Genomic DNA, 26,144 nt, shown 5'->3' on the forward strand with positions numbered 1-26,144 from the left:
AGTGCAATATTGGGTTAGACACAGGGGTAGTAACATAGCCTGCTCTCTCTCTTTCCAAATTGTTATGGTGTGATGGTTACATACTTCTTAAGAACTAAAATCAATGCAAGTATTAACTAAATTTTTTAGTTGGACTCACGCAATTAATCATCAGGACTTTGAAGTCCTGACTTAATGGGATTTCAGTGGTTCACAGGCTGGCTCTAGTCACAGTGAGCACAAGCTGAACACACCTGGGGGTTACAGAACCAACACGGTGCACAGGGAGGGGCTGAGCAAGCAGTGATTGCCTTGCCGGATGCTGCAGGTGCACAGCTGTGAACATGGCTGTGTTGCTGCTGCAGTGAGGGATAAATCCATGGGATTTCCAAGTGGAGCACATCCACAGCAGTGCTTGGCTGGCAGGGCCACACAAACTCTCAGGTGGCTCTGTGACTGCTGCACTCAGTTTTGGACCCCAGGCCTGGGAGCTCTGGCACCTCCATCGTGCCCTCCTGCACTGTCACTCAGACAGGACAGATGTAGTTCTGTGCTGTGTGGTGGGTCCCCCACAACCTGTGGTTTTGCTGCATGCCTTCTGGTCCCAAAGCTCTTCCTGCAGAGCACTGGCATGAGAAGCAGGTAAGATGAGAGTTGAGGGATTTGTTCTGTGATGGTAACAACCAAGTCTGACACAACACATTGACACAGAACACCTTCCTTCTCTCCTTTCTCACCAGGAGCTTTGCCCAGTGCTTCCCATCCTGTCTTCTCGTGGCCAGGCCAGAAACTGCCATTCCTGCTCCTCCAGCCCCTCAGCAAGAGTGGATTCACCTCTGAGCCACCATGGGCAAGATGGACAACACCTCTGTGGAGCTGAGCTCTCCCTCTGAGGTGAAGCAGGCAGCCCTGGAGGAGCCAGAGCCCATCAGCCCTGAGGTCGTGAGCACCAAGAAGAAGAAGAAGGAGATCCCAGACAGAGGTTCCTGGAAGGGGAAATTCGACTTCTTGCTGTCCTGTGTGGGCTATGCTATCGGTCTGGGCAACGTCTGGCGCTTCCCTTATCTCTGTGGCAAAAATGGAGGAGGTGAGAGAAGTGCACAATGAGCAGCCTTGTACCTGAGCAGGTTTTGGCTTGGTGTGTGTCCGGGCAAATGGGTGGTTCTCCAGCTGAGAGCTCTCCCACATGGTGGGAGTTATTAAGTTGTCCAGAGACAAGTTTCCATGATCTGTGGGTTTTACTAGAAAGTGCAGGCTGGGAAGAAGCAGTCCAAAGAAATATAACAAGCAGTTTGAGTTCTGTCATGCTTGTGAAGTTCAAATTTGCTACAAAAAAACCCCCAAACCAGGCATGTGGGACTTCATTTACTTACAGGGAGGGCTATGCACAAACAGGCACCCAGCTGGATTCTGGGCACCTCCAGAGAAGCCAGTTTGCATCTGTTGAAGGTTGGGTTCTCCTCAGTCTAGGGTGTTCTCAAGGAAATTCTCCCTGCTCAGCTACAGAATTTCTGCACATCTTGGATCAACTCAGAAAACACACTTCTGTGCCTCAGCTCCCCTCTCAAATGGTGCTCTTTCTTCTGCCTTGTCAGGGAGATGCTTTTGTGGAGGGGAGTACAGGCAGGTGTCAGTAGAGCAGAGGCTCTTTCTTCTCACTCCATGCTGAGCTCTCCCATTGCTTGTGCCTGTTACTAAAACAGCCCTCCTTCTCCCCTTTGAAGAGCTGCTCACTTCCTTGAACCATTTTACAGACTTCCCACACAAGTCCAAACCCATTTTCCTCACCTTTAAATCTGTATATATCATTTTAGTTTTTGCCTGCTAGTCTTCCAGCATTGCTCTTTGCTTCCCTCTTAGCTCCTCCTGGCCCGGAGTCCCCATCCCAAGTGCCACACTCATTCATGCTGCTCTGAGGATCTCATGTTTCTTCTCCATGTCTTTTTAATTTTCCTTTTACCTTTGGCTCTCATAACTTCTTGTATCACCAGCCCATTTCTGCTCTTGCAGGCAGTGTAGGATGCTCTTCTCCTCCAGCCCTGGAGAAGAGAAGGGTCTTGTTCCCTGAAGCAATGTCCACTTAACTTCATGGTATTTAAGGATATCTAGGCCCTTTCTCTGAATCATGGAGTGAGTCCTAGTGGGAGATCAGAAAGTTAGCGATTTGGACAAGAAGATTTCCAACTGGCCATGCTGTTTTCAAAGAATTGTAGAATTATAGGATGGTGGTCAGGGTTGGAAAGGACCTAAAAGATCAGCCAGTTCCAAACCCACTGCCAAGGGCAGGGACACCTTCCACTAGGTTGCTCAAAGCCACATCCAACCTGGCCATGAACGCTTTCAGGGATGGGGCATCCACAGCTTCTTTGGGTTTTGTGGAGAGGTGGAAATGTGCAGGTGAAGCTGAGTGAGGTTTGTGGGAACATCCAGGCCTGTGCCACCAGTGCAGGTCTGTCAACTTTGTGTGGCCACTCTCTGGCTGCTATCTCTCCTCATAGAACATTTCCCCATGGCTGGGTCCAGCACTGGTTGTTAGCCCTGTGTTTGCTGTGTCATCCCAAGTCTCACACAGCTCTGTGCTGCCTGTGACTGTCTCCTCACACATAAAGGTGGAGATGACAGTGATGTAATTAGATGAGGGGTGTAGTGAAGCTAAACTCCTACATATAAAGTCAGAGGGTGCTGTGGAGGTGCGGAGCGCTATTTTTAGCATTAGCACTGGGCGCGCTCTGCCCTGACAGCCGCGGGCACGCAGAGGGAGCAGCCGGCTGTGAGCAGACAGATGCAATGCAGGAATTGGTTCCTGCTCCCAACACCCTGCCGCTCCGTGCTGTTCATGGCAGCCTGGATGGCCCCTTCCCCCGGCCCTGCCGCTCCCGCAGCCGGCAGCACCAAGGAGGGAGCGCTGGCTGAGCCGGAGCTGACGCACGGGAGCATCACCGGGACGCGGCTCCTTCGCAAGCGGGCGGGCACGGCCTCGGCTCAGCCTCCGCGGAGCGCCGCAGACCGTGGGTGGAACGCTAATTTTAGCGTCCCGCATGTGCGCTGCTCAGAGCGCGGCCGTGTGGGCTGCTTCCATTACGCACAGGCAAATTGAACTGAATGGAAATATTGTCGTCTCACTTACCGCTGTCGCATTGCATCGGCTCACGGCTGGCTTGCTCGGCGCGGGGAGCCCCGGGCACGGCAGCACAGCGCTCGGCCCGGCCGCTGCGGGGAGCAGGCTTCACCCAAAGTGATGCCTGGGCTCCCTGCTGGCCCTGCACGCAGCTGGATGTGCCCAGCTGTGCCTCCAGCCTCTACAGCGATCTCTAACCTTATACAGTCCCTTTGATCTCAACAGAATTGTACCAGACTCCAAATTCACTCTAAATGCAGCTCAGTACATGCTAAAAATTGCCTGTGAGATCCTAAGCTTGAATAACTTGAGAGAAAAACAATCCTTTAAATAAGCATCCTCCACTCCTCATTTGCACACTGAGACTCAAAACAACACAGTGTAACAGCTTGTAATGCTCAGTTTTTGATTCGTGGGCAGTGTTCCCTGTTTTAAGGATTAATTGTTGTTCTCTGCTGTGCAGCATTAGGAACAGGCAGATTTGGGGCTGCACAGTGAGCACCAGGCACTATTGATCCCTCCTTGCCTCCAAGGGTCAGAGCTCTGAGCAGGACCAGCGTCATCACCTCTGACACCATGGATCTGGAGACAAGCTGGGACTTTCACAAGGTCACATACAACCATATTTTGTACTGGTCTGCAAAATTTAGATACAAATTCCAGAACCGATTTCTCATCTGGCTGTACAGGACCTGGGGATATTATATGATCCATGCCTGCTTGGGGATGTGGCCCTCCAGAGTGGCAGTGTCATTGCCAACAGCCCTCAGCTAAAGGAGGTGGTCTGGTTTGTAAATTTTCCACAATTCTTGAGAATCAAATCAGGATAAAAGACTTGTGTCCAACAGTTTATTTGTTTTTGTTTTATTTTTTTTTCCCCCAGCATCTAATAAGATCTTTCACCTACAAACCTTCTTGACCTGCTGTAGATGAGAAGTGCAGGATCATCAGAGCTGCAGCCAAATTTCATTAATTCCTTGCACAGAAGCGAGGAGGAGACTTACACTGCTGCTAAGCTCAGCCTCCAAACTGCACAGCAGCAGAGTGGCAGCAGCCCTGGAGCAGACACTGGCTTCCCACAGGGCTCTCAGGGGCTGTGGGAGCAGGCTGTGGTGTCTGGTGAGCACACAGGGGAGAGAGGCTGCTGAGCAGGCACAGTGATGCCCAGAGCTGTTCTCTGCTGTGCACCAGGCTGCTGGTGAAGCCAAGAGCCTGTGCTTCCATGCCAGCTTGTGATTCAGGTTTATGGTCACTGAGCTGCTGGCACAGAGAGTGTTTTCTGCCCACCACCCACTGCCAGCTCCTCTTGCACGCTGCCTCCCATGGACTCTCATGCCGAGTGCTGGCACCTGCCTCTCCCAGCTGGGTTCAGCTCCCTGCTTGGCAGGCAGATGTCCCCAGCTGGGTGTCCCCTGAGCCAGCATCCCTGGCTGCTTCCCTGCCCTCCGAGAGCAGCTGCTGGAGCCTGGCTCTGCTGGGTGCAAGCTGGGCCACAGCTCTCCAGAGTGGCTTTGCTCGCTGGCTCCGTGTTTGCTTCCCTACAATTATCTGGAGAGGAAGACTCAGACTGACAGCTCAGCCCTAAGGCTGGTGCAGGAATCAGTGCTGTCCTGAGCACAGCCAGCCACTTCTGGGCAAACTGAGTGTCCTCCCTCTGTCCCCTGTGAGCATCTTCTGCAAAGGTTTGTCCTCCTCAGAAATGATGGCCCACTCCAGTACAGGCATGAGAAAGATAAAACTGGGCTTTGTCCCACATCCTAGAAGTCAGGATGCCCTGAACTTGTACAGCCTTCCAATCACACAGCAAGGCTTTCCTATTCTAATTGCTCTTGGTGCCAGTAATATCTCTAGTGAATGAGTATTCTACCTCCTTTGAGGTATTAGATAATTTCCATAGGGCCACAGAGAAGAATAATATTTTCACTAGGAATTTTAAGGTAAAACCTAAAACACAGGTGGGGTGGTACGTAGCACTGTTACAAGAGCCAATACAGTCTTGGTCACAGTTTTTTAAAAAGATTGAAACAGCCATAAACAAAGAAAGCAGTGGCCTATGCCAGATATTCCTGTGCATTATTCCCTCAAGAAGAAGAAGAAGAAGAAGAAGAAGAATTGAAAGCTTCTGCAGGTAAGACAGAAAGCATCAACGAGTTACCAATGTCAGTGTCCAAGCTTTTGGGGTTGTTGTCAGATTGGGTTTAGCATTGCCTAAGCAGCTAACAAAGTGAGCCTGGCATTGCACAGCTAGTGATGCCAGTGTATTTGTACACATGGTGCACACATACCCACAGTGATAAGGGAAAGGCAGTGTGACCTCAGTGGGAGACTCACCAAACACATCAACTCCAGCTGCAAGCTGTCACCTCTGGGAGAGGCTGCTCCTCATCACATGGCTGCTGCAGAGCAAGGAACTGCAGCTGGAGGCATTTCCTTCTTGAGCAAAGGGGGAACTGCCTGATAACATTGCTCCTTCTTTCAGGGGCCTTCCTCATCCCCTATTTCCTGACGCTGGTGTTTGCTGGGATTCCTCTCTTCCTGCTGGAAACTGCTCTGGGCCAGTATACCTCTATTGGTGGACTAGGAGTCTGGAGATTAGCACCCATGTTCAAAGGTATTGTGCTGAATGTTTGTGACAGAAATGGCACATCGCTAGAGGCAAAATCCCACTAATGGTTTGAAGGAAAATCAGCAAATTCCTGGGGGCTGGAATGGGATGGCAGGTGGAGGTGGGGGGGGAGGTTTGTGGATTCCCCTCTGTCTTTATCAAACTGTTCTTGACCTCTGTCTGCAGTCACTAACATCACTGTGCTCTGTTCAAGCAGTTCTGTGTGATGACAAGGGACTTTATGGGACAAGGGACTGTGACAGAGAGGCTCCAGTTGCAGAAGACCCTTTGTTTTCTCAACATATGCTTACTTTAATTGTATGGGAATGCAACCTTTTGCCATGCTTGAAAAAACTGTTTTCTAGAAGCCAATGGTGATTTATAAAAGCCTTGGATGTGGGAAAGTACAATTCTGCCAGGGAAGAGAACAGATCCTGTTTTCATGGAGCTCTGTCCATAAAGTACCAGTAGCACACTGAAAGCATTGTTCCCCTAGTGGAAATGGGTGGCTGAGAGACATAAGGGAATGAGCCTCCCTTGCTGACCAGCTCACTGTGCAGCTATAGCACACTCTGTGTTGATAAGCTGGTTCCCTTTTTTTGGTTTTCAAAAAAAGCCTTGCTGTGGTGCCCATGAACTCCCTTTGGTACTGGAGACTTGGATTTGTGGAAACCCAGGGCACTGGAATATTTCTCTGTCTGCTCTGGGGTGCCCTGACCCCCAGGGCAGCACTGACTCTGACCCTCATTCATGGAGAAAGTTTCCTGGACTCCAAGATAGACTGGAATCCACAAAAGTGTGAAATAGATTATAGAGAGTAGTATAGGTGATCACTTGGTGAGAAATTGAGGTTTTGGGATTTTTAGTGTGTCGTGGATGGAAGCAAGATGGAGGACACAGGGTGTCATCCTGGGTTTCTTCTTCATGCTTCTTCTTCCTTCTTCTTCATGGGTTTGGGTGTCATTTTGTTATTAGACAGGAAAGTCTGCATTAGGGGCTCTTTGGGATCACTTATTGGGTTAAAAGGGAAAATAATCCAGGTGCCAGTTCTTAATTGGATAGGTTAGTCTTAAAAGACCTTGTAACAAGAGATTGTTGGCCATTTTGTGTCTTCCTGCTGAACTCACAGCAGTGAGACTGTTTTACTGATAAGAAATAATGAACACCTGAGTCCAAACATGAATTACTGTTTCAAGTGCCTTCAATCCAGACCCAGAGAAACCCACAACTGGTATCCCCACATGGATTGATGCTGCTTTCTGCCTTCATTTGCAGGTGTGGGCCTGGCAGCCATGGTTCTGTCCTTCTGGCTGAACATCTACTACATTGTCATCATTGCCTGGGCTCTCTACTATCTCTTCAACTCCTTCACTTCGGTGAGTCCTGGGCGTGTCTGCAGTGTGGCATTGGCTCAGTGCTCTGGGTCCTCACTCCCCGTTATGGGCAGTGGTTTGTTCATGACCCACAGCAGTCACTAGCTGCTTGCCTTTTGTGCAAAGAGCCCTTGTCAGCATCGTGCTACACCCTTCCTGAAGAGGTTAATCAGCCCTGGAGGCAGTTTTGTGGTGCTGATGGGTGGTGATGCTTGTCCTCTGGGGGATGATGTTCCTATCTCCTCTACAGGAACTGTTCCCCACTCACTTCAGTCTTTAAAACTCAGCCTGTGTTTCTGTTTTATTTCTAGTGCTGCTCGAATCTGAGCTGCACATTTCCAGAACTGGTTTTGTCAGGCTTTGTTACATCATGGTCTCATTTCTCACAACTTGCTCCTTATCTTAATTAGTTCTTGTTCACTCCTCTCTTGATAAATGATCTCCAAGGCATTTTTTTTCTGCTGGGAAAATGATTCAGAAAGTATCTAGACATCTGCTTGTGACTGTCCCTTAGTGTGTGCTTTGGTGTTATAATTTGTAGTGGGTTCCTCTTTCATAGCAGGGTCTTCTACCATACAAGGTTAGTCTCTCACCCCATATTAACTTCTTGGTAGCTGAATTATTTATTTCAACCCAGAAACTGGTAAGAGTTTCCTTAATGGAAGTCTCTGAGCAACCTGAAGCCTTAAAGACATCAACCCCATGGTTCAAATGGGATCTTTATAAATTTCATTTAGATATAGCCTTGAAATGCTGTTGTGGACACTGTACAACCAGTTTTCCTTTTTGTTCCAGCAAAACTTTCAAGTATCTATCAAGACTTTTGCTGAATCATTTCATTTGGCATTCCCAACTGTGTTTCTGCCACCAGCACCACCTATCACTGTAGGGTCCTGGATCTAGAACAGAATTATTGGCTGTGGGTGATTAGATGCACCCTCAGGGGCTCCCAAATAAACAGAGGTCTTCCCCAAGGTAACCCATCCCAACTCCACCCTGGGCAGGATGTTTCTCAGGATAAGGCTTTGGCACCTTCAGGTGTTACAGACCCAGGTGGGGACAGTGTATGTATGTAAATAAGCAGATCCAGATGTTTGGCTCAAAAAAAATTCCAAATTCCCAAAAGGACCCGAGGTGCAAATGAAAAAGCCAGGCTGATGTCTGTCCCCTGTGCCTCCTAAATTTAACTAAGAGTATTTTGAACTATAATAAGAGCCCAGCCTGCCTTCTGCAGTTTCTGTCTCCTAAAATTCAGAGGAAATGGAGCAGCAACAAACTGCCCCCAGCCTGCTCCTCCTTGTGAGAGCTGTGCAGCTTCTCTAACATGCAGAATTGAAGAGCTGCTGTGCAGCACTGCTCAAGCCACTGCCTTTTCCTCAGTGCAGTTAGCAAGTCCTCATGAAATCACCACTGCTGAGGAGGGTGCAGTGGTCCAGGTGGCCATTGGAATGTCACCTCCACCCCTGCAATAGTCACCATTCTGCCAGGATGCCACATTTGAAGGTATCATCTGCTGGAGTGAACTGATTTAGATGGAGCAGTGAAGGCAGCACTTAAAGGCACTCATGGCACAAGGCACTTAAAATACATATAATATTTTTTAAGAGCACGGCATTCATACTCTCTGAAAACATTCCTTCACCCAGGGTTTTTCTCCTGAGAAGCTGAAAGGCAGCAAGAGAGGCCTCAGAGAAAAGGAAAACAATTCTTATCTCATTTGCTTCTCCTGTGTTGTGCTCATGTGGAATGTGTTTGGAGATTTTTTTACCCACAGGTGATTGTTTCATTGGATTCTGCTGGGAGTTGTTTTCACTCTTTGGCCAATCTAGGCCAAACTGTGTCAGGGCTCTGGAAAGAGTCACAAGTTTTCATTATCTCTTTAGTATTCAGTAAGTATCTTTTCTGTATTCTTTAGTATAGTATAGTATTCTTTAATATAATATAGTATAATAAAGTAATAAATTAGCCTTCTGATAAGATGGAGTCAGATGCATCATTCTCTCCCCTCGTCAGTGGGTCTGCTTTTACAATTAAGAGGTCTACATTGCTGGAGGAATAGGGATGGATACAAACTTCTTCTTAAAGCTTTGTTGAGCTGGAGCCTCAGGCCTTATCTGCAGAAGGAAATCACCCAGAATAGCTGCTCTGCATTTCTCTACACTCACTGTGCTTGGGAAAAGAGCTAGCTGCTCATGGGGACATATCTGAACTTCTTCCTTGGGCTGGCTCAGCCGTGGCACTGCATGGCCTGGGCGAGTTACCCTGCACCCTCACACGGCCCCTGGCACTGCTGCTTCCCTGCCTGCAGTGCCAGAGCTGACTGCAGTAACTCTGTAGAGTTGTGCTACTGTCACACTGCTACCCACAGTGCAAACCTCTCCCAGGAATCCCTGTGTGCTGCTTATAATCAGGGCAGTGGACAGCATCAGGCAGCTACTGTCCTGCACAATTTTCTCCTGTGCTTGTGTTACGAAAGTCTGTTTGTGTAGACAACCCGTTGCCTCCATTCTCAGGGCCATGTTGCTTTTTAAGCATTGAAGTTGGTGTAAATTAAACATAAGAAACAAATCCCTGCTTATTCTTTGTGCAGTAAATTCCAGCCACTTGTTGAGTGAAGCTAGCAAAAAGCTGTAATGGTTATAAACACAGTATCCCTTGATAGTATTTTAATTTGTAGGTATTAATTATCAACAGTTAATTGGAAGTGGCTTTCTATGTGGGGAATTGCTAACATTTTATTGGAGCTACAGTATTGCCCTAATCACATCATGATATTTTTTCCCCAAAAATCCTTGTCACAATTTATCATATTTTTGAAAATTGTTCCATTATTTTGGCTACAAGGGTATGCCCATCCAGTGGAGCTGCCCATTATCTTTGCAAAAAAAAAAAAAATATTAAGGGGCTTCAGTTTAGAAGAAGCCAGATTTCATTGGGAGATATCCCATGAATGGTGACCCTGGTGTCCTTGTTCTGGTGCAGGACCTGCCGTGGCAGAGCTGTGGGAACGCCTGGAACACCGAGCGCTGCTTCTCCAACTACTCCCTGAACGACACCACCAACCTCACCAGCGCCGTCACCGAGTTCTGGGAGTACGTCCCCAGCTGCCCACACCAGGTTTCTCCCTCCCTGTGGTCACTGTGCCTGCCCACCAGGGCTGTGGCTGTGCCTGTGGGCTCTGCTCCTTGGGCAGCTTTGGCATAAGGGCGTTACAGCCATGGTGGGCATGGGGTGCCCTGTGCAGATGCACGTCAGATGGACCTGCAGGCAGTCTCTCCACCTCTCTTCACCTCCCTTTGTCCCATCACGATGATCTTCATTCCCTCTAGGGATTTGTGGGTTCTCACACTTGTCTGCACCTGGCCTTTCCCCCTCCAGCCACCTCTGGGAGCTCCAAATTCCTCAGCCCTTGGTTGTTAGAGTTCCTCCTGACAGTGTGTCTCCCACCCTTAGGAGGAACATGCACCAGATGTCCGGAGGCCTGGGGGAGCCTGGCACTGTCCGCTGGCCCCTGGCTGGCACGCTGGCCCTGGCCTGGCTGCTGGTCTACTTCTCCATCTGGAAGGGTGTGGAGTGGACAGGCAAGGTACAGTGTGAGGGCTGGGTCTTTTGGTGCTGCCTCTCATTGCTGTGCCGTCAAAATGTCCTCCAGACTCAATTTTATTTAAGTGTCTATAACTAAGGTTACGGTGTTTAGAGGCAAAATCACAATAGATGCTATTAAATTCCTGACATTTACCTTTCATGGCTGTGAAAATTGCTATGATGTTTATGGTAATTTTCATTCTAAGTGTAGAGAATAGCTCTTGCCTGTAGGGTCATGGGTCTGAGCATGCATTCTTTTTGGGAAGAGGCATTTTCAGAAATTACTTATATTTCCCACTTTGGGACAGCCCTTTGAGAGAACAAAGCTTCTTGTTGCCTCCCACTTCTGACAATCACAGTCTCTTAAATTGCCTCTGGTGGAATAAATCTCCCCATCTCCTTTGACAATTTCCCTGCTGCCCTTTTGATATTGGTGGGAGACGTTCAGATGAGAAGCCCGTTGTTATTCCCTGTGCAGTGTTCCAGGCTAGCACAGTAGAAAGGTAATTGCTTTGTTTAGTGAAACAGCAGCGCTGAGATGCTGGGATGTGTTATTTAGAGCACAGCATGGTGCAGCCAGACACTATTATGAAAGGAATAATCTAGAGGAGAGATCAGAAAGAAGCACTTCAGGGGTAGGTCACCTAAGCTGTTAACTTCCCCAGTGGCTCTCAAACGGGCTTTAGCTACACAGCCACAGCAAAGCCCTGGTGATTACTGGTGTGGGCTCTGTGATGAGGGATGGCACATACCCATAAGATACTGAAACAGTGCTGAAAAGAAAGCAGTGGAATCAAGACAACTTGTTTTGCTTGATGCACTGGTCTAGAGAAACACCAGCTTTAGCTCTGCAAAATAAGGATGTGATGACTTAAGGGGATTACTTCTGTGGGCTAAAATTATCCCTGTGCAATTCCCTTGTCTTTGGGCATTTCATCCAGACTTCAGCATGCTACTTTTGTGATTAGTATGTCCTTGTGTGTCATTGGCAGGGAGAAACCTTAAACAGCCAGAAACGTTACTAGCATGGGAATGGGAGACAGAAAATGCAAGGAAACGCTGCTGAAAGTGGCTGTGCTTGGGATCCTGTCCCCCTCACAGGAGAACATGCCAGACTCAATGACACCATGGGCAGGAAAGGTCCTGGGCACTGGTGGGCTGATGTTTTCTCTCCCATGGGGTCTTTTTCAGGTGGTGTATTTCTCAGCCACCTACCCCTACTTCATGCTTTTCATCCTCTTGTTCCGGGGAGTCACGCTGCCAGGAGCCAAGGAGGGGATCCTCTTCTACCTCACACCTGACTTCAGGAAGCTCTCTGACTCTGAGGTTAGTAGCCTAGTGAGGAAAGCTCTTAACTCCTATCTGTCTCTGCTTTAGGCTTCCTCAGGCACTTCCCATGAATATTGTAACTACTTTAAATAACTCTAGAATTACCCTGTGCAAGTATTCATGACCCTTGTCCCATAGGGCTGAGACAAAGCTGAGGAAAAGATCCTTCATGGGTGGAAATCTGTGCAGCAGCTCTGCTGTACCAGGCAGAGTTATCCACAGGGTATGGGGAGTCAGAAGTTATCCTGACAAAGGGACCTCTCCTCTAGGCTGGGAATGTCTCATTTCAGTGACTCTCCTGGTGGTCCCAGAGAAAGGATGATGTGCTGCTGGCATGGGGGCTTCAGAAGGAGCACAAGCACAGCAGCACACACAGCAGTAGGTTTTGGAAGTGCTTAAGTGATGAGTTAATGTGTTCTTAATGTGTTCTTGGTCACTGGTAGCAGAGAGGAGACCCAGGAGGAACAGGGATTCTTGCAAAAATGAAGTTTTTCAGGATACACAGACTCTGTTTTTCAGCAGCAATACTCCCATGGTTCCAAAGTCACCAGTCATGTGTGAGTGGGGACAGCTGGACATTTGTCACTTTCCAGTGAGGGTCCCAATGATCCCCTTTCAGGACACTCTCTGTAACCATACTACCAACTGCATTGGCTCTAATGCAGGAAACAGGGTTCTCAAGACCAGAAGAGTTGTGTAAATACTATGCAATTAAGAAACAAACAGTTTGCCTCCTTTTCTTGAACTTTCTAAGCTTTAACATCTTAAGGCACTCGGACCAGCTTTGCAAGCTGTCCTCTGCAGTTGTTTGCACATGTTGTTTCCATGTTGGAAAATCAAAGACACACTAGTGGAAAAGGAGGGTGTGAGAGAAGGATGTGGGTCTCTGAGTGGAGCAGCATCCCTTGGGGCCACATGTGAGAAAGCAAACACGCACACACAGACTCAGACAATACAAGAGACCCTTCTGATGTGCACAGGACACTGTTCAGGAATGCATGACCCTTCATCCATCTACATCATCCCACTGGAGGGCATGTCTGATGCTGGGCCAGACTGCACTTTGATACACTTGACACATGGAAGGATGCAGATTCCCTATGTTCCAGTACAGAAAGGGCCCTACAGAAAAGCCCTGGAGAGGGACTTTTGACAAGCCCATGTAGCGACAGGACAAGAAGAATGGCTTTAAACTGAAAGAGAATACCTTTAGATTAGATGTTTGTAAGAAACTCTTGCCTGGGCCCTACTGACAGGGCTCCCTCAGGTCCTGGCCACCCCAGTGGGCTGTACATCCAAGCACTCAGCTCCACAGTCTGCCCCCAGTCCCCCTGTACATCCAAGCACTGAGCTCCACAGTCTGCCCCCTGTCCCCCTGTACATCCAAGCACTGAGCTCCACAGTCTGCCCCCTGTCTCCCTGTACATCCAAGCACTCAGCTCCATAGTCTGCCCCCAGTCTCCCTGCAAGCCCTGCACTGTGCTGCTGCAGGACATGCACCTGCAGCATGGAGTCCCCTTCTGCTGCACTCCTCCTCTGGCTCCTTCTCCACAGGTCTGGATGGATGCAGCCACTCAGATCTTCTTCTCCTACGGCCTGGGGCTGGGCTCCCTCATTGCTCTGGGCAGCTACAACACTTTCCACAACAACGTCTACAGGTCAGTGGGTTTTTTCCACCCTCCTGTGTGGCTGGGACTCCTCATGGATGAGGCAGGGGGTTGTGGTGAATCTGCCTGATCTCTGCTGTCCCCTTGGGGGACACACTGTGATCTCTTCAGAGGGGCTCCCTGCCTACAGGACACTCGGTGTGTCACCTGTGCTACCTGTCCAAGGCACAGGACCAGCTATCCACAGGGCTTGGTCTTTTGTTTACCCCACCCTCTGCTCTTGGTGGGACCTGCAGGTGGGGTTTTTTCTCTCTTTCTCTCTTCCAGAGACTCCATTATTGTCTGTTGTATAAACTCCACCACAAGCATATTTGCAGGGTTTGTTATTTTCTCTATCATTGGCTTCATGTCTCACATCACAAAGAAGTCGGTGTCAGAGCTGGCCTCCTCAGGTAAGCAGAAACCCAGGTTCAAATGCAACAGCACCTGTGAGAACCTTTTGTGTGGGGTGCTCTTGTTCTTTCCTGACTAGGTGTGCTGAAGTTTTATTTTGCTGTAGTGAAATATTTAGGCCATTTGCTTTCTGAAACCTTCTTATGGAGAATAGATACTACCTATGTTTTCAGTAGATGTGATCAAAATTTGGAGTCCCTTTTGCATGCAAAATCTTGAAACTGTGATCTCAGAATAATGTTTTAACCAAGATAGGACTGTGTCTTTCTGCACGAAGACATATTTTGAAATTGCTGTCTTTCCAGAGAAAGCTTTTATCTCAAGAAACAGCATTTTGCAATGGGGGAAAAAAAAAAGCACCAGGAAAGTTATAACAAGCTCTGAATATCAGTTTATTTTTCTAGCACAGTGCTCCAGCTCCATTTGGTTGCAATAATTTGATTACTTGTTTGCAGGAGTTGTTTCTCCAATCCTGTCTCCCCATCTTGCCCCCATGCCCCCCACCAAGCTGGTGTGTCACAGCACAAAGACACAGGTGTTCCTAGCTCCTGTATAAAACCCCCTGAGTTCTTGGCTGTATTTTTTGTCTCTCTGTGGCACTTAGCTCAGACTTGCCATCAAATGCTTTGTGACCATGGGCTCATCCCCCTTTTCCTTACTGCAGGCCCTGGACTGGCTTTCCTGGCCTACCCGCAGGTTGTCACACAGCTGCCCTTGTCCCCACTCTGGTCAATCCTCTTCTTCTCCATGCTGATGATGCTGGGTCTGGACAGTCAGGTGAGACAACTCAGGGACAAAGTGGAGGAAGATGCAAAAATGTCTTCAGGTACAATTGTGGTGTCCCCTTCTGCACTTGGGACAGTGCTGAGCTGAGTGGGTTTTTGTTCTCTCTTGGTGTGAGGGCTGTGCTTTCCTGCAGCATTTTGGCATTGCTGTTGATGCCAACAACAATGCAACCCTAATCAGAGCTGCAGCTCCCTGGCCTGGTCCATAGGTTAGCAGGGATAGATAGATCCTGGCAGAAGGAAGGAGTCATGCCTTGGAAAAGTCTGTGCCTGGGTACCCTGACTGCTTTGCCCTCTTATCTGGTGGCAAAGTTTTACAAGATACTTGAGGTGGAAGAAGTTAGATGTAGCAAAAGGTCTCTACCCTGCCACCTCAGAGCCCTCACAAAACAAACAAAAAACCATTATCTCTGCATTTTTACAAGTGGTGATAGGGTTTTTTCTGATAATTCAGCATAAAAGTAGCTACCCAGTAAAGCAGTGAATTGCAGCATGCCTTCCTTTTGAGTGTATAGAAATCAAAGTTTCCTACAAAAACGTGCACTTGGTCTGTCACATCCACCCTTGTGCCCCTGTGCTCTTCTCTTGCAGCACAAACTATCAGCACAAAATGGATGCTCTCTTGGATTACAGGCAGTGTTCATAAAGCCAAGCCTACTTCACAATCAGACTCAAACCTATTCCTGAAATGTCACACCTGGTTTCCAGGAAAATCTAATCAACCAAACCTGGTTTTCAATCATGTCACACTCTCATACGCATTTTATAAAGCTCATGAATGCATTACCACAGACATTATATAGGAAAAAAAATTAAAATAATACCTGAATGTTCTGAAAGAAACTACATTTACAGAAAAAAACATTTATCTGCATGGATTATTCACTCAGTGCTGGTAAATGGAGACATGACAATAAGCCCTCTAAGCACTCTGTGTGGAATTTATTTGCTGCATTTGCTTCTGAAATACCCCTTGAAATTCTCCACGTGCCTTCTGACAGCCAGTTTCAGAGGGCAGACAGTCTGTTGCGAGGCTCTCATTGCCTGGAGGAAGAGGCTGGGGTGGGGGAATGAAGCATCAAAAGGAAAACAAGCTTTTAAACAGCACAGCTAAATACATGTGAAGCAGCTTTCTGTCTGCATGCTGGAGCTCTGCCTCATTCAAACACACCAGCAACAGCATGGCAGCTTCTGCATGTAAACCAGTGAGCACAGGCTGCTTGCTACACTGGCTGCAGTTCCACATGCGTTTTGAAACATTTAGTTTAAAAAAAAAAAGGTTTTTCTGCATGCTGATTGCATATCCTTTGTGGCATTTGCAGATGGGGAGCAAGCATTGTGTCCTGCAGGTTCAGCACAGCTCCAGCTGCTCTTCCTGCCTGGCTGCTCCTGTGGGATGAGTGACCTGTGCTGACACCTCGCTCCTGTGCCTTGGTGTTCCCTCTGCTCTGATCCATCCAGGCTTCAGCTCTCTCCCATCCAGACCCTCTTTCATAATATGCTAGTGCTTCCTTTTGACCTACCAGTTTCCAGGTCAGGCATTTATTGCTCAGGGGAGCTGGCAAGCCTTGTGACTGCCAGCCCTGTGTCTGTCCCATGTGAGGCTGCCTGGCACACGTTGGTCATGAGGATTTCCAGCTGCCAGCAGTGAGACCACTCTTGTGGCTCCCAAGCCCAGATTACTGCACCCAGCACTTTGTGTAATGATTAGGCCCCTAAAGAGGAAAGGAGCAAAAAAGTGAAGTTAATGGAAATAAAATGCTTGGGAAAGAAATAATATTATAGGGTGAGGCATGAAGAAGAGAAGAATGCATGCTAAAAGTTGTGGCTGGAGAGGGTTGGTGGGAAAAGGAGAATTTTTTGGAAAGCAGATTGCAGTGGCAAGAACAGGAGGCACCAGTGCTCAGCTCCATGCCACTCTGAAAGCAGCATGCTTTCATTCAGGTGCCTGCATGTGCAAGCAGCCAAGGTTTGGTCTGTAAGCTGGGGAAAGTGAGCCCCATGCCAAGCACCTGCAGTCCCTGGAGTGGAAAGTTAAACCTCCTCCAGGCTGCATCCCCTATGAAGTCTGAGGCTGTCTTGAGGCAATTTTCAGTAAATGGTATGAAGGTCATTGTCAGTTCCATGGCTAGAAAAAGCAATATACAACCATTTGTTTCTCCACCTTATCCATTACACAGGAGCTTAATTTTGATAGGAGACAAAGAGAATTCAACTGAATTTGTAGCCCTGTTCCTCACCACCCATCTCCCTGTCTTTCCCTTTCAGCATTCCCTGATTTTGATCATTCTTTCTGCTGTCAGCTTTACTCCATCCAGTTTTCTAAGGCATCATTTCCTTTGCTCCTTTTCTGCTGGACACCACTCTGTGCCCATGACCAGGGCTGCTCCCCTCCAAATGCATTTGCCTTTCTGGTCTCAGATCCCCTGGCCCTGCCATGGCTCTGGCAGTGCCTGGCCATGCATCCATGTGGAAGGAATAGCTTTCAGCAGAGGTTTTTTAGTCATGCTATCTCTTCAAACTGTGGTGCCAGCTCAGTCCTGACTCTCCCAGACAAGAAGCCAGGTGGGGTGGGGTGAAGCACTCACTGTCAATGGCTTTAAAGGCAGCTTAACCCATGCATGAACAGCAAGAGATGCTTTAATGGCACTTGTGTGCAACATAAAAAGCTTAGCTCATTCAAAATTCAAGTGTAAGCAGTGGAGCTTTGATGCTCTGGGAATACTGGATTTCCACGTGGATGTAAAGCCCTGGGCATGCACATCTCCCTTTGCCTTGCTCTGACCACGTGGAAGGCAGCCCCAGCAGTCAGCAGTGTGCAAGCTCTTCCACCATCCCTGCCCAGCTACAGGCTGTGGTATTCAATGCCCTCTGAACAGAGAGAAGCTGTGAGAGAGGCAGAGAAGAAGGGAAAACAATTCTTAGCTCTGCTTACTACTCCTCTTGTTTTACACATGTAGACTGTGTTAGAAAATTATTTATCTAAAAAAATTTAGCAATTAAGTTCTACTAAAAATTATTTTGTTTCCTTAGCCAGTCACTCAAAACTGTGTCCTGACTGTCAAGAGACAGTCATGAGTTGTTAGTTAGCAGTATTTCTTTAGTATTCTTTGTAGTATAGATATAGTACATTATAATACCTCCCTTTAATATAGTTATAATGTAATATTGTACAGTTTTAATAGAACAAATATTCAACATTCCAAAACCATAAAATCAAATACTAGTCATTTCCCTGCATTGGGGTACCTAATTTTGCTATAATAGGCTCAGGCCTTCCATTTTTTTTTCACACGCCTTCCCAACCCTCTGCTGCTCTTTTTGATCTATATCTCCACCTTCACTCTAGGGGATTTTTTTCTTCCCAGGGACAGGGAAGTCCCTGACATTGAGAAGTGATGAAACCACTTTAATTTTCATTGCACTGGCTTGTACATTTGCTCAGCATGACCAGGGAAGGCAGTTTGCTGCCCTCATAAATTCCCTGGGTTATTGCCAGAGGCAAGATGTGCTCTCTCAGAGAGAGGGTATGTTACCTGTAGTTTCTGGGAGCAAGATATAAAAGTAAATCTCACAATTTATCAAGGGATAGGAGAGAAGAATGCACTTCACAAGGGCAGTCAAACTGCCCTTGTGCCAGAAGGCAGAAGTAGAAGGAAAACTAGAAGGCAACACTCATGGGGATTTTGTTATGTGTTATGGTGCAGACAACATTATTATACTGTGGCTGGTGCTGCTCTGCACAAACCATCCAGAGATTTCCACTTCTGGAAAGACGATGTGCTGTGAAGATGGGCTTTTGTTGTGCTACATGCATTTAATGCTGTGTGCTTGAAAAAGTGAAATGCAGTCAAGGACTGGGTAATCAGAGATGTTGTTATTTCCATGCACAAAGGACTGGGTAATACAGGTCCTTATTGAGCATTTACATCATTGAACAGCACAAGGGCTGCTGCCACAGGCTGGAAGGAGCAAGAAGAGAAGAGCAATAAAGGTCCTGCACGTGTCCCAGCAGCAGCCAGACAAAAACTGTGGCACAGGGCCTGGCAGCCTGGGGAGCAGGGCAGTCATAGGGAGGCCCTAGAGAGTTTATGGGAAGAAAGAGCAGGCTTTGTATGAGAAGCAAAAGGCAGAGATTTAGCTGAGCTATTTTTAAGTATTTAACTTAATATTTATAGTTGGTGCTCCTAGCTCAATCTATATTCGGGGGGGAGAGAGATGAATTTTCAGAAGATGGTTCAGACCAACTTTGTGCACTCTTTCTTTTCTGGAGTCTGCAGAATCCATAAGATTCTCAACACTGAAGTTAAATGTGTGCAGGTTAAGTTACTTATATATATATATATATATCCTCAGATATATATATATATAAAAAAGTATATATATACTTATATATATAAAAATATAAGTATATATATACATGTATATACTTATATATATAAATATATATACACAGTTATATATATATCATCAGTGTATGCCTTTTCCCATAGTTCTGCACTGTGGAAGGGTTCATTACAGCCCTGATGGATGAGTACCCTCGAGTCCTAAGAGCCAGGAAGAAGATCTTCATCGCAATAGTCTGCTTCATCTCTTATCTCATTGGATTCTCCAACATCACCCAGGTACAGATGGTACAGGCTGTGCTTGTACCTCCATTCCTGACTCCTTTCTGGCCACTTGGCATCTCACAGCACCACCAAAGCTTTGGGACAAGTGACAGCATTTCCCCTATTCTGGGTGAAGTAGTTTGCTCATCACTGCTGCATCTCAAGTGATCTCATCTTAGGATGCCTCCATAATTTTTAGCACCATCCTATTGTCAGTCTGGCCTGTTGTTCTGCTGTTTGCACTGAGGACTCAAGCCAACAGAGCCTAAATTTAGGGAATGCTTACTTCAAAGAATTAAGATAACACAAAGAAAACGTGTCTGTTGGGGGCTTGAACCGCTGGAGCTGAAGCTGAAGTTCTTGTGAGGGGAGGTGAGGGCTGAGTGGTCTGGAGACCATTTGTGGAGCTGTGTGGGTTCATGAGGGGGCAAGGCAAACTCCAGGGAGAGGCAGAGCAGGCTAAATTGACTCCTTCCAAAGCAGAGAAATAGAAGAGATCCCAGTAATTTCTTTCCTCCTTACCCTGGGCTATGCCTGAGCAGTCTGGCTAATTGTCTGCAAGAGCACATCAGTTTTGCTGCTGGGAGCCAGATTCGAGGGGAAACATCGCAACAGTGGCTCTACTGTCCAAGGAAATAGGCATTCAACCAACAGACAGGGACAGTAGCAATCCAAGCTGTGGCTGATATTGTTGATCATAATCTGCAACTGAACTCCTTGACCCTGTTTTTGTCTTTTCAGGGAGGCATTTATGTCTTCAAGCTGTTTGATTACTACTCAGCCAGTGGCATGTGTCTTCTTTTTCTTGTCTTCTTTGAGACCATCTCAATTTCTTGGTGTTATGGTAAGCACAAAACACCTTGTTCCTTTGTTTTCTCTGTGGGCATGGTGACTTGCTGAAAAAGCCAAAACCAGTGAACACAATGACAATTTTGCAGCCAAAAATGACTTAGATTGATAACTTCAGAAAATCAGGAGTGGAAGGGTGTAATCTCACTTCTCCAGGCCCTCACAAAACCTCAGCACAAGAGGACATCAGGAACATGGAAGCTGTTAGCATGAGTTTGTGTCCCACTACTCCATCCCTTCCAGATAATTCTTCTCATGCCACCCTGTCACCCTCTTGCTGTGCCTGGCCTGTGCTCTGCCAGGAGAAGAGATGAAGACCGTGGTGCAGAGATGGGGTTTTCTTTCAGTACTCATTTCTTCTTGTAGGTGTGAACAGGTTTTACAGGAACATTGAAGAAATGATTGGCTACAAGCCTTGCATCTGGTGGAAGATCTGCTGGGCCTTCTTCACACCTCTTGTCTGCCTGGTAAGACCCGGGGAATCCTCTGTGCAGGAATAGGTCTAGAGAGGTCTCTAGATGGGCTGTAGGGAAACATTCTGTTCTCAACCCTGGGCAGGTCTGGTGCAAGGGGGTCCCAGGCAGGCTGGAGATGGGTAAAGTGATAGAAGAGCCTCTTTCATTCTGCCTGCTGGAAATCACCCATAAAAAAGTTCTAGATGATTGCTTTTAATCTAAATGAGGCCATCGGTTCTTTTTTTTCTTTTTTGAGATGTGAGATGATAAGCAAAATAATGTGATGTTTTAAAAAGCTGTTATCAGCTCTGGCTTTCAGCTACTCCAGCTTCAGCCTCTGGCAGGCTTATGAGAACAAAAGCCATCACCAAATGCAGGATAACTGGCTGCAGAGCAGTTTGGCCTCTGCAGGTTCCTGCCCTCCCAGCAGAAGCAGTGCAGGGAGTGGTGTGATATGAAGACTCCTGAGACCAGCTTGAGGATGCTGTTTACTTGCATAGGACCTCTGTGGAGGCACTGCTTGTCTGAGTAGTCTAGGGAAGAAGGAAATATGGAGTGTTCCAATTCCAACTTTTTGGAAAGCTTAGGATATCTTATCCAGCTCAGGATAAGAAGAAATGATATGAAATGCCCAGTTGGTGGGCTGAAAGAATCAGACTAATGAGAAGAGATGTTGGGAGCTAAGAAGGTAATGAAGGAAGGAATGGTGGGACCCTGATTTTGCACTTCCCCTGCAATGGCTGGTGTTCTTTTCTAGGGTGTGTTCTTCTTTAGTGTGGTGGAAATGACCCCTCTGACTCTGGGCAAATACGTCTATCCCGTGTGGGGCCAAGGCATCGGGTGGCTCATGGCCCTGTCCTCCATGTTTCTGATTCCAGGGTACATGCTCTACTCCTTCTTCACCTCAACAGGGACCCTCCGGCAGGTAGGAACAGCTTCACCTCCCTCTGCCCAGGGGGAGCTCCTCCCTGAACTGAACCTGGACCAGGCAGAGCTTTGTCCTGCTCTGACAGAGTGATCAGAGTGCACCAGGTTGGTGCTGCAGGAGCTCTGTGCACCATCTCCCCCAAGAGGGAGGGAGGGCTCAGAGCAGCCCCAGTGCACTGAACATCTCTTGAGTATCTCTTTGGCATGGGGTACTGGAGCCAGGGAAGAGTTTGGGAAGAAATCCTTGAGGTTTCTTGACCCAGAGAAATCCCAGCTCCTGAGGATTCCTGGCTATGAACATTTTTACTTGTCACTCCTCAGCAGGGAATCAGCACCTCCAAGCCTGAATCCTGAAATGTCTCAGGCTAGGCTCTGCTAGCAGCAGAAACAAGCACAGGGGTGCTTTGTCATGTGCCTTTCAGAGAACACTCAGTGACTGAGGCATTAGGAAGCAAGAAAGACCTACAATACCCACCACCTTAGTCTTGTTTAAAACATTTTCTTTAGTAATTTGAGCAGGATTTTTTGAAGCAGTGAATCACGAGTCTCCATGTCATACCCAGTACTTACTGCTAAGATTTTATGTACAGTGTTGACATTCAGAGAGCACTGTGCCCCAAATCCCTGCCTCAGTGCTTACAGTTGTAAGAAACCACCCCAGGAGTGTTGATTTATGACTTTCCCAGCCCAGCTGGAACAGCAACCAGAAGCCATCTAAATCACATGAGTTTATTTTAGGAATGCTGTATTTTTAACAAACTTTGACTCAAAGAAGTTGTGGCTGGAATTACTGGGCTGAAGTCAGCTTCAGGTTCTCTACCTTTGAGGTGAAGTTGCAGGTAGATTTGAGTTTTCTTCCTCCCAGCATTCCATTTGGATGGGCTCTGATGTGGGTGAACTGGATGGGTTAGGGATCTCAGATCTGCTTTCAGTTTCTGGTTTCTCATCTGAAGCTGGGTTTAGGTACTTGTCCTTCCTGCAGCACTCAAGCCGGGGTATTATGTCAAGCCACTTTGTTGACTTTGGGTTGAAGGCCAGCTGAATTCCAACTGTAGGCCCTTTCTCAGACATTTACAGGGCTCCTTATTCACTCATCATTTAAGCTGGAAAAGGAGGGAAGGGAAGCCTGAAAGTACAGGTATGGGTTCAACCCTTTGCCTAGTCCCAGTCCTGTTTCACTGGAGATGGGGAGGGCACACTGCAGCATCTGGGGGAGCCCAAACTGCTCTGGGACCTCGACTCCTCCTGACCAAAGGCTTGTGCCAATTATATCCACAGTCCTTCCAAAGTGCTGTGCATTCCTGTGCTGCCCCAGGAGCTTGGAGGGAAGGTCTTGAGTGTGTTTCCACCCCTTCTCTCAGCATCCTGTACAAACCATCAGCACCAGTAAGCAGCATGAGTGGCTGATGTGCACCCTCCCTGTCTGACTCTCCACAAACATCACGAGACCCAGACCCCCTCTCAATCATTCATAGACCTAGGAGTGGGCAGCAGATGGCAGCAGGAAGAAAGTAGGCTAATCTGTGTGTGCATGTGTTAATATCAGAGAGACAGAGAGAATTTTTGGCCTCTTATATACACAGATCCTGGATTAATTTGTAATAGAGCTGGAGCTGGAGGGAAATTAGATGCCAATCCTGAATAAAGTGGTTTTGACAGACAGGAAAGATTACAAGTCATTTTGATCCTACTGAGCCTGAATGTTAGAGGGGAAAAAAGTACAATGAATGGCAGAAGCAGTTCAGTGAACATTTCAGGGAATTCACCCAGAAGCAGCCACTTCAGTGGTATTGGAGGGTAGGAGTTTGTTCCCCTTTACTGGAAAGAGGTTCTGCTTCTCTCAGTGATGTCTGTTCAGGTCAGGCTTAATCCCCCTCTGCATTCTCTTCTGCAGTGCACAGCACCAGTCCCTCCCTGACTGGCAAAAGTGATTCATTCTTTTTCATCACTCCTCATGCTCAATCCACATGCCTCCAGTAATGATTGGCCCCTCCATATTTTCATGGGTTCTTGCTTCACTTTACTTGACTCTCCAATTTCCATTTGATCAGCTCAGGGCGGCAGGAATTACTGCTGTGCAAAGGTTTGTGCAGGTGGATGTTCTGATCAGCATCAAAGGCACGGACTCTAACCTTGTTAACCTGCTGTAGTTACTTAGTAATGCTCTGTAATCAACCCTAATTGAAAAATAGGTCTGCTCTGAAGCCTGTGGCATTGCAGCTCTCCTTCCTCCTGGCAGCTGGTCTTGCCTGGTAACAGTTTGCCTCTTATCAGGATGTTTCAAATAAAAGGAGGAGCTGCTGTGCTGTGTGCAGCATCCAAGCAAAGGTGCCTCAGAGGCTTTTGGGGTACTACCAAATGCTGCTGGAGGAGTCACTGCATGCACCACCCCCTTGCCCTGCAATCAGGGTCACCTCTGAGCCGTGTGGCGAGGATCCCACCCCTCACTGCTGCCACCCAGCCCTGGCTGACACAGTCTCTCCTTTCATTCCTGGGCAGCGTTTGCAGCAGATGACCCAGCCCAGGCCAGAGGGGCACGCTCACAACAACGGCCTCCAGCCCAAGACATCCTTGAACGGGAAGATCTCGGACGCCGCCGTGTAGGAGGAAAGCCCCAGCTCCTCGCTCTGCCCTGTAGTTGCTCAAAGCTCCACATTGTCCCTCGAGCTCCTCTGGCACACCTGGCTGTCCCTGGCTCTGCGGTGGCTTTCCTTTGTCCTGGTGGACCTGGAGGAACCTGCTCGTGGCTCTTCCTCCTGGCATGGCTGACCAAGGCCCTGGACCAGCTGCCACCAGGGCATTGTGTGGTGGCCACCTTCATCCTGCACCATCCTGGCCCAGGGCATTGTGTGGTGGCCACCTTCCTCCTGCCACATCCTGGTCCAGGCCCCCAGGGAGGAGCAGCTGGTGCCCACATCTTCCTCCTCCTGAGGAGAGGTGGTGTCTCTGGAGAGCTTAGACTGGTTGTTATCCACTTCTCTGTTTTTCTCACCTTTCCATGTGAAGCTCCACAGAGCATCCCCCAGCACACAGCTGTGTTTCACCCCAGAGAGATTGCTACCACTAGGTTCAAATCCCAGATGGCTGTTGGCTGATGGAGCATAAAACACCAGCAAATGCATAACTGGAGGGGATGTGCAGAGCAAAGGGCTCTAGTGCAGAACAAGGGATTCTAGTGAGAAGTCCTGCTTGTTGGTAGCTGTAGGACATCACCCCACACGTGGAGAAGGGTTTGGGGACAGTGTGTGCTGCTCACAGTGCCATGTTTCATCCCTGCACAGTCTCCAGATATGTTTGCTGCATCCATTGGGGCTGGCACTGTGAGCCAGAGCCCAGTGGAGCAGTCAACCTTTCTTTTCTGGAGCATCCTGCCCTCTGTAGCTGTGTGCAGTAGCCACACCCTGACCCTAAAAAGCAGCTAAAAGGGTAAATGGAGGGCTCTTTGCTACAGGCTGTTCAAGTTTCCCATACTGACCACAACAAGCTTCGTGCAGAGGCAAAGCTGTGTCATAAAGAGATTTTACAGCACTGTGAAAATCTCCGTCCAAGATAAAACAGGGTAATTCCTGCCAAGCACCCTCCCAGGCTGTGTCCTGGATGGGAAACAATCAGATGGAGCATGATGCCATGGGTGGTTCAGTTTATAGCTTTTTCAGGAAGTGGCCACTCCTAAACCCCATCTGGTGGAATGCAGGAATTCCTGAGGCAGTTGTCAGGATGTAACCACCATGTTAAACCCACACCTGTGAAGCAGTGCTGCCTTCCCTTGTTCAGCCAGATCAGTCACTGGCACATCCCAGCTCCCAACACACAAACCACAGAGGGCTGAGAGCTCTTGTAGATGGTGCTGGAAGAGTGCAACACCTTGGAGAAGGCTGTGAAGTGTTTCAGAGCCATTCTAGAACAGCAGCATATTTCTTGGTGGTAAAGCTGTGTGAAAGGAGGTGGCCTGTCACAGCACCACGTGTAGGTGTGACAGTGACACTCCCAGTTGTGCCAGTGACTCCACACAGAGACATCCTTGTACACAGAGTGTTTGATGAGCACACATGCTGTGACTTAGTGCTGATTAGTCTCTCCCCTCCCCTGGCACAGCATTGCCAGGCCTGCTGACACTCCCAGCTTTAGATCAGAATCAACAAACTCATAAATGAGCATTCAAGAAAAGGTACATCCCACCCATCTCTCCTGTCAATGAGTCTGGCCTCAGAGTGACACGCTGCAGTCCCCCTGCAGGTGACAGATGCGTGATGAGCCCTTGCACAATTGTTCTGCTCTCCAATAGTAGCTTCAGAATGCTGCAGGTAGGCCTTGTGCTGCTTGTCCCTGTGACTCACCAGAGCATGGGGCCAACCTACTCCTCACCAGTCTTCCAGCCTGTGGACCAAGAAGTTTTCTGGTGAAAGCTGAGCTCAGACCCCTTTGGGAGAGGATCCCCTGGCAACTCATCAGTGCATCTTGATTAATGT

The 26,144-nt window shown here is 48.0% G+C and overlaps 1 protein-coding gene across 1 annotated transcript; it reads left to right on the forward strand.

The window, feature by feature from the left end:
• Positions 1 to 734: 734 nt before the first annotated feature.
• Positions 735 to 25,891, forward strand: LOC135459928 (sodium- and chloride-dependent GABA transporter 1-like). Its single transcript, XM_064736414.1, has 14 exons — positions 735 to 1,066; positions 5,577 to 5,708; positions 6,978 to 7,078; positions 10,058 to 10,167; positions 10,529 to 10,661; positions 11,852 to 11,986; positions 13,544 to 13,647; positions 13,924 to 14,048; positions 14,714 to 14,826; positions 19,328 to 19,459; positions 20,186 to 20,288; positions 20,660 to 20,760; positions 21,506 to 21,673; positions 24,175 to 25,891. Exons 1-14 carry the CDS (start codon positions 826 to 828, stop codon positions 24,277 to 24,279), a joined length of 1,803 nt encoding a protein of 600 aa, XP_064592484.1. The 5' UTR covers positions 735 to 825; the 3' UTR covers positions 24,280 to 25,891.
• Positions 25,892 to 26,144: the final 253 nt, after the last annotated feature.

The sequence above is a fragment of the Zonotrichia leucophrys genome, chromosome 1A (assembly GCF_028769735.1).
Source record: "Zonotrichia leucophrys gambelii isolate GWCS_2022_RI chromosome 1A, RI_Zleu_2.0, whole genome shotgun sequence".
Taxonomy (NCBI): domain Eukaryota; kingdom Metazoa; phylum Chordata; class Aves; order Passeriformes; family Passerellidae; genus Zonotrichia; species Zonotrichia leucophrys.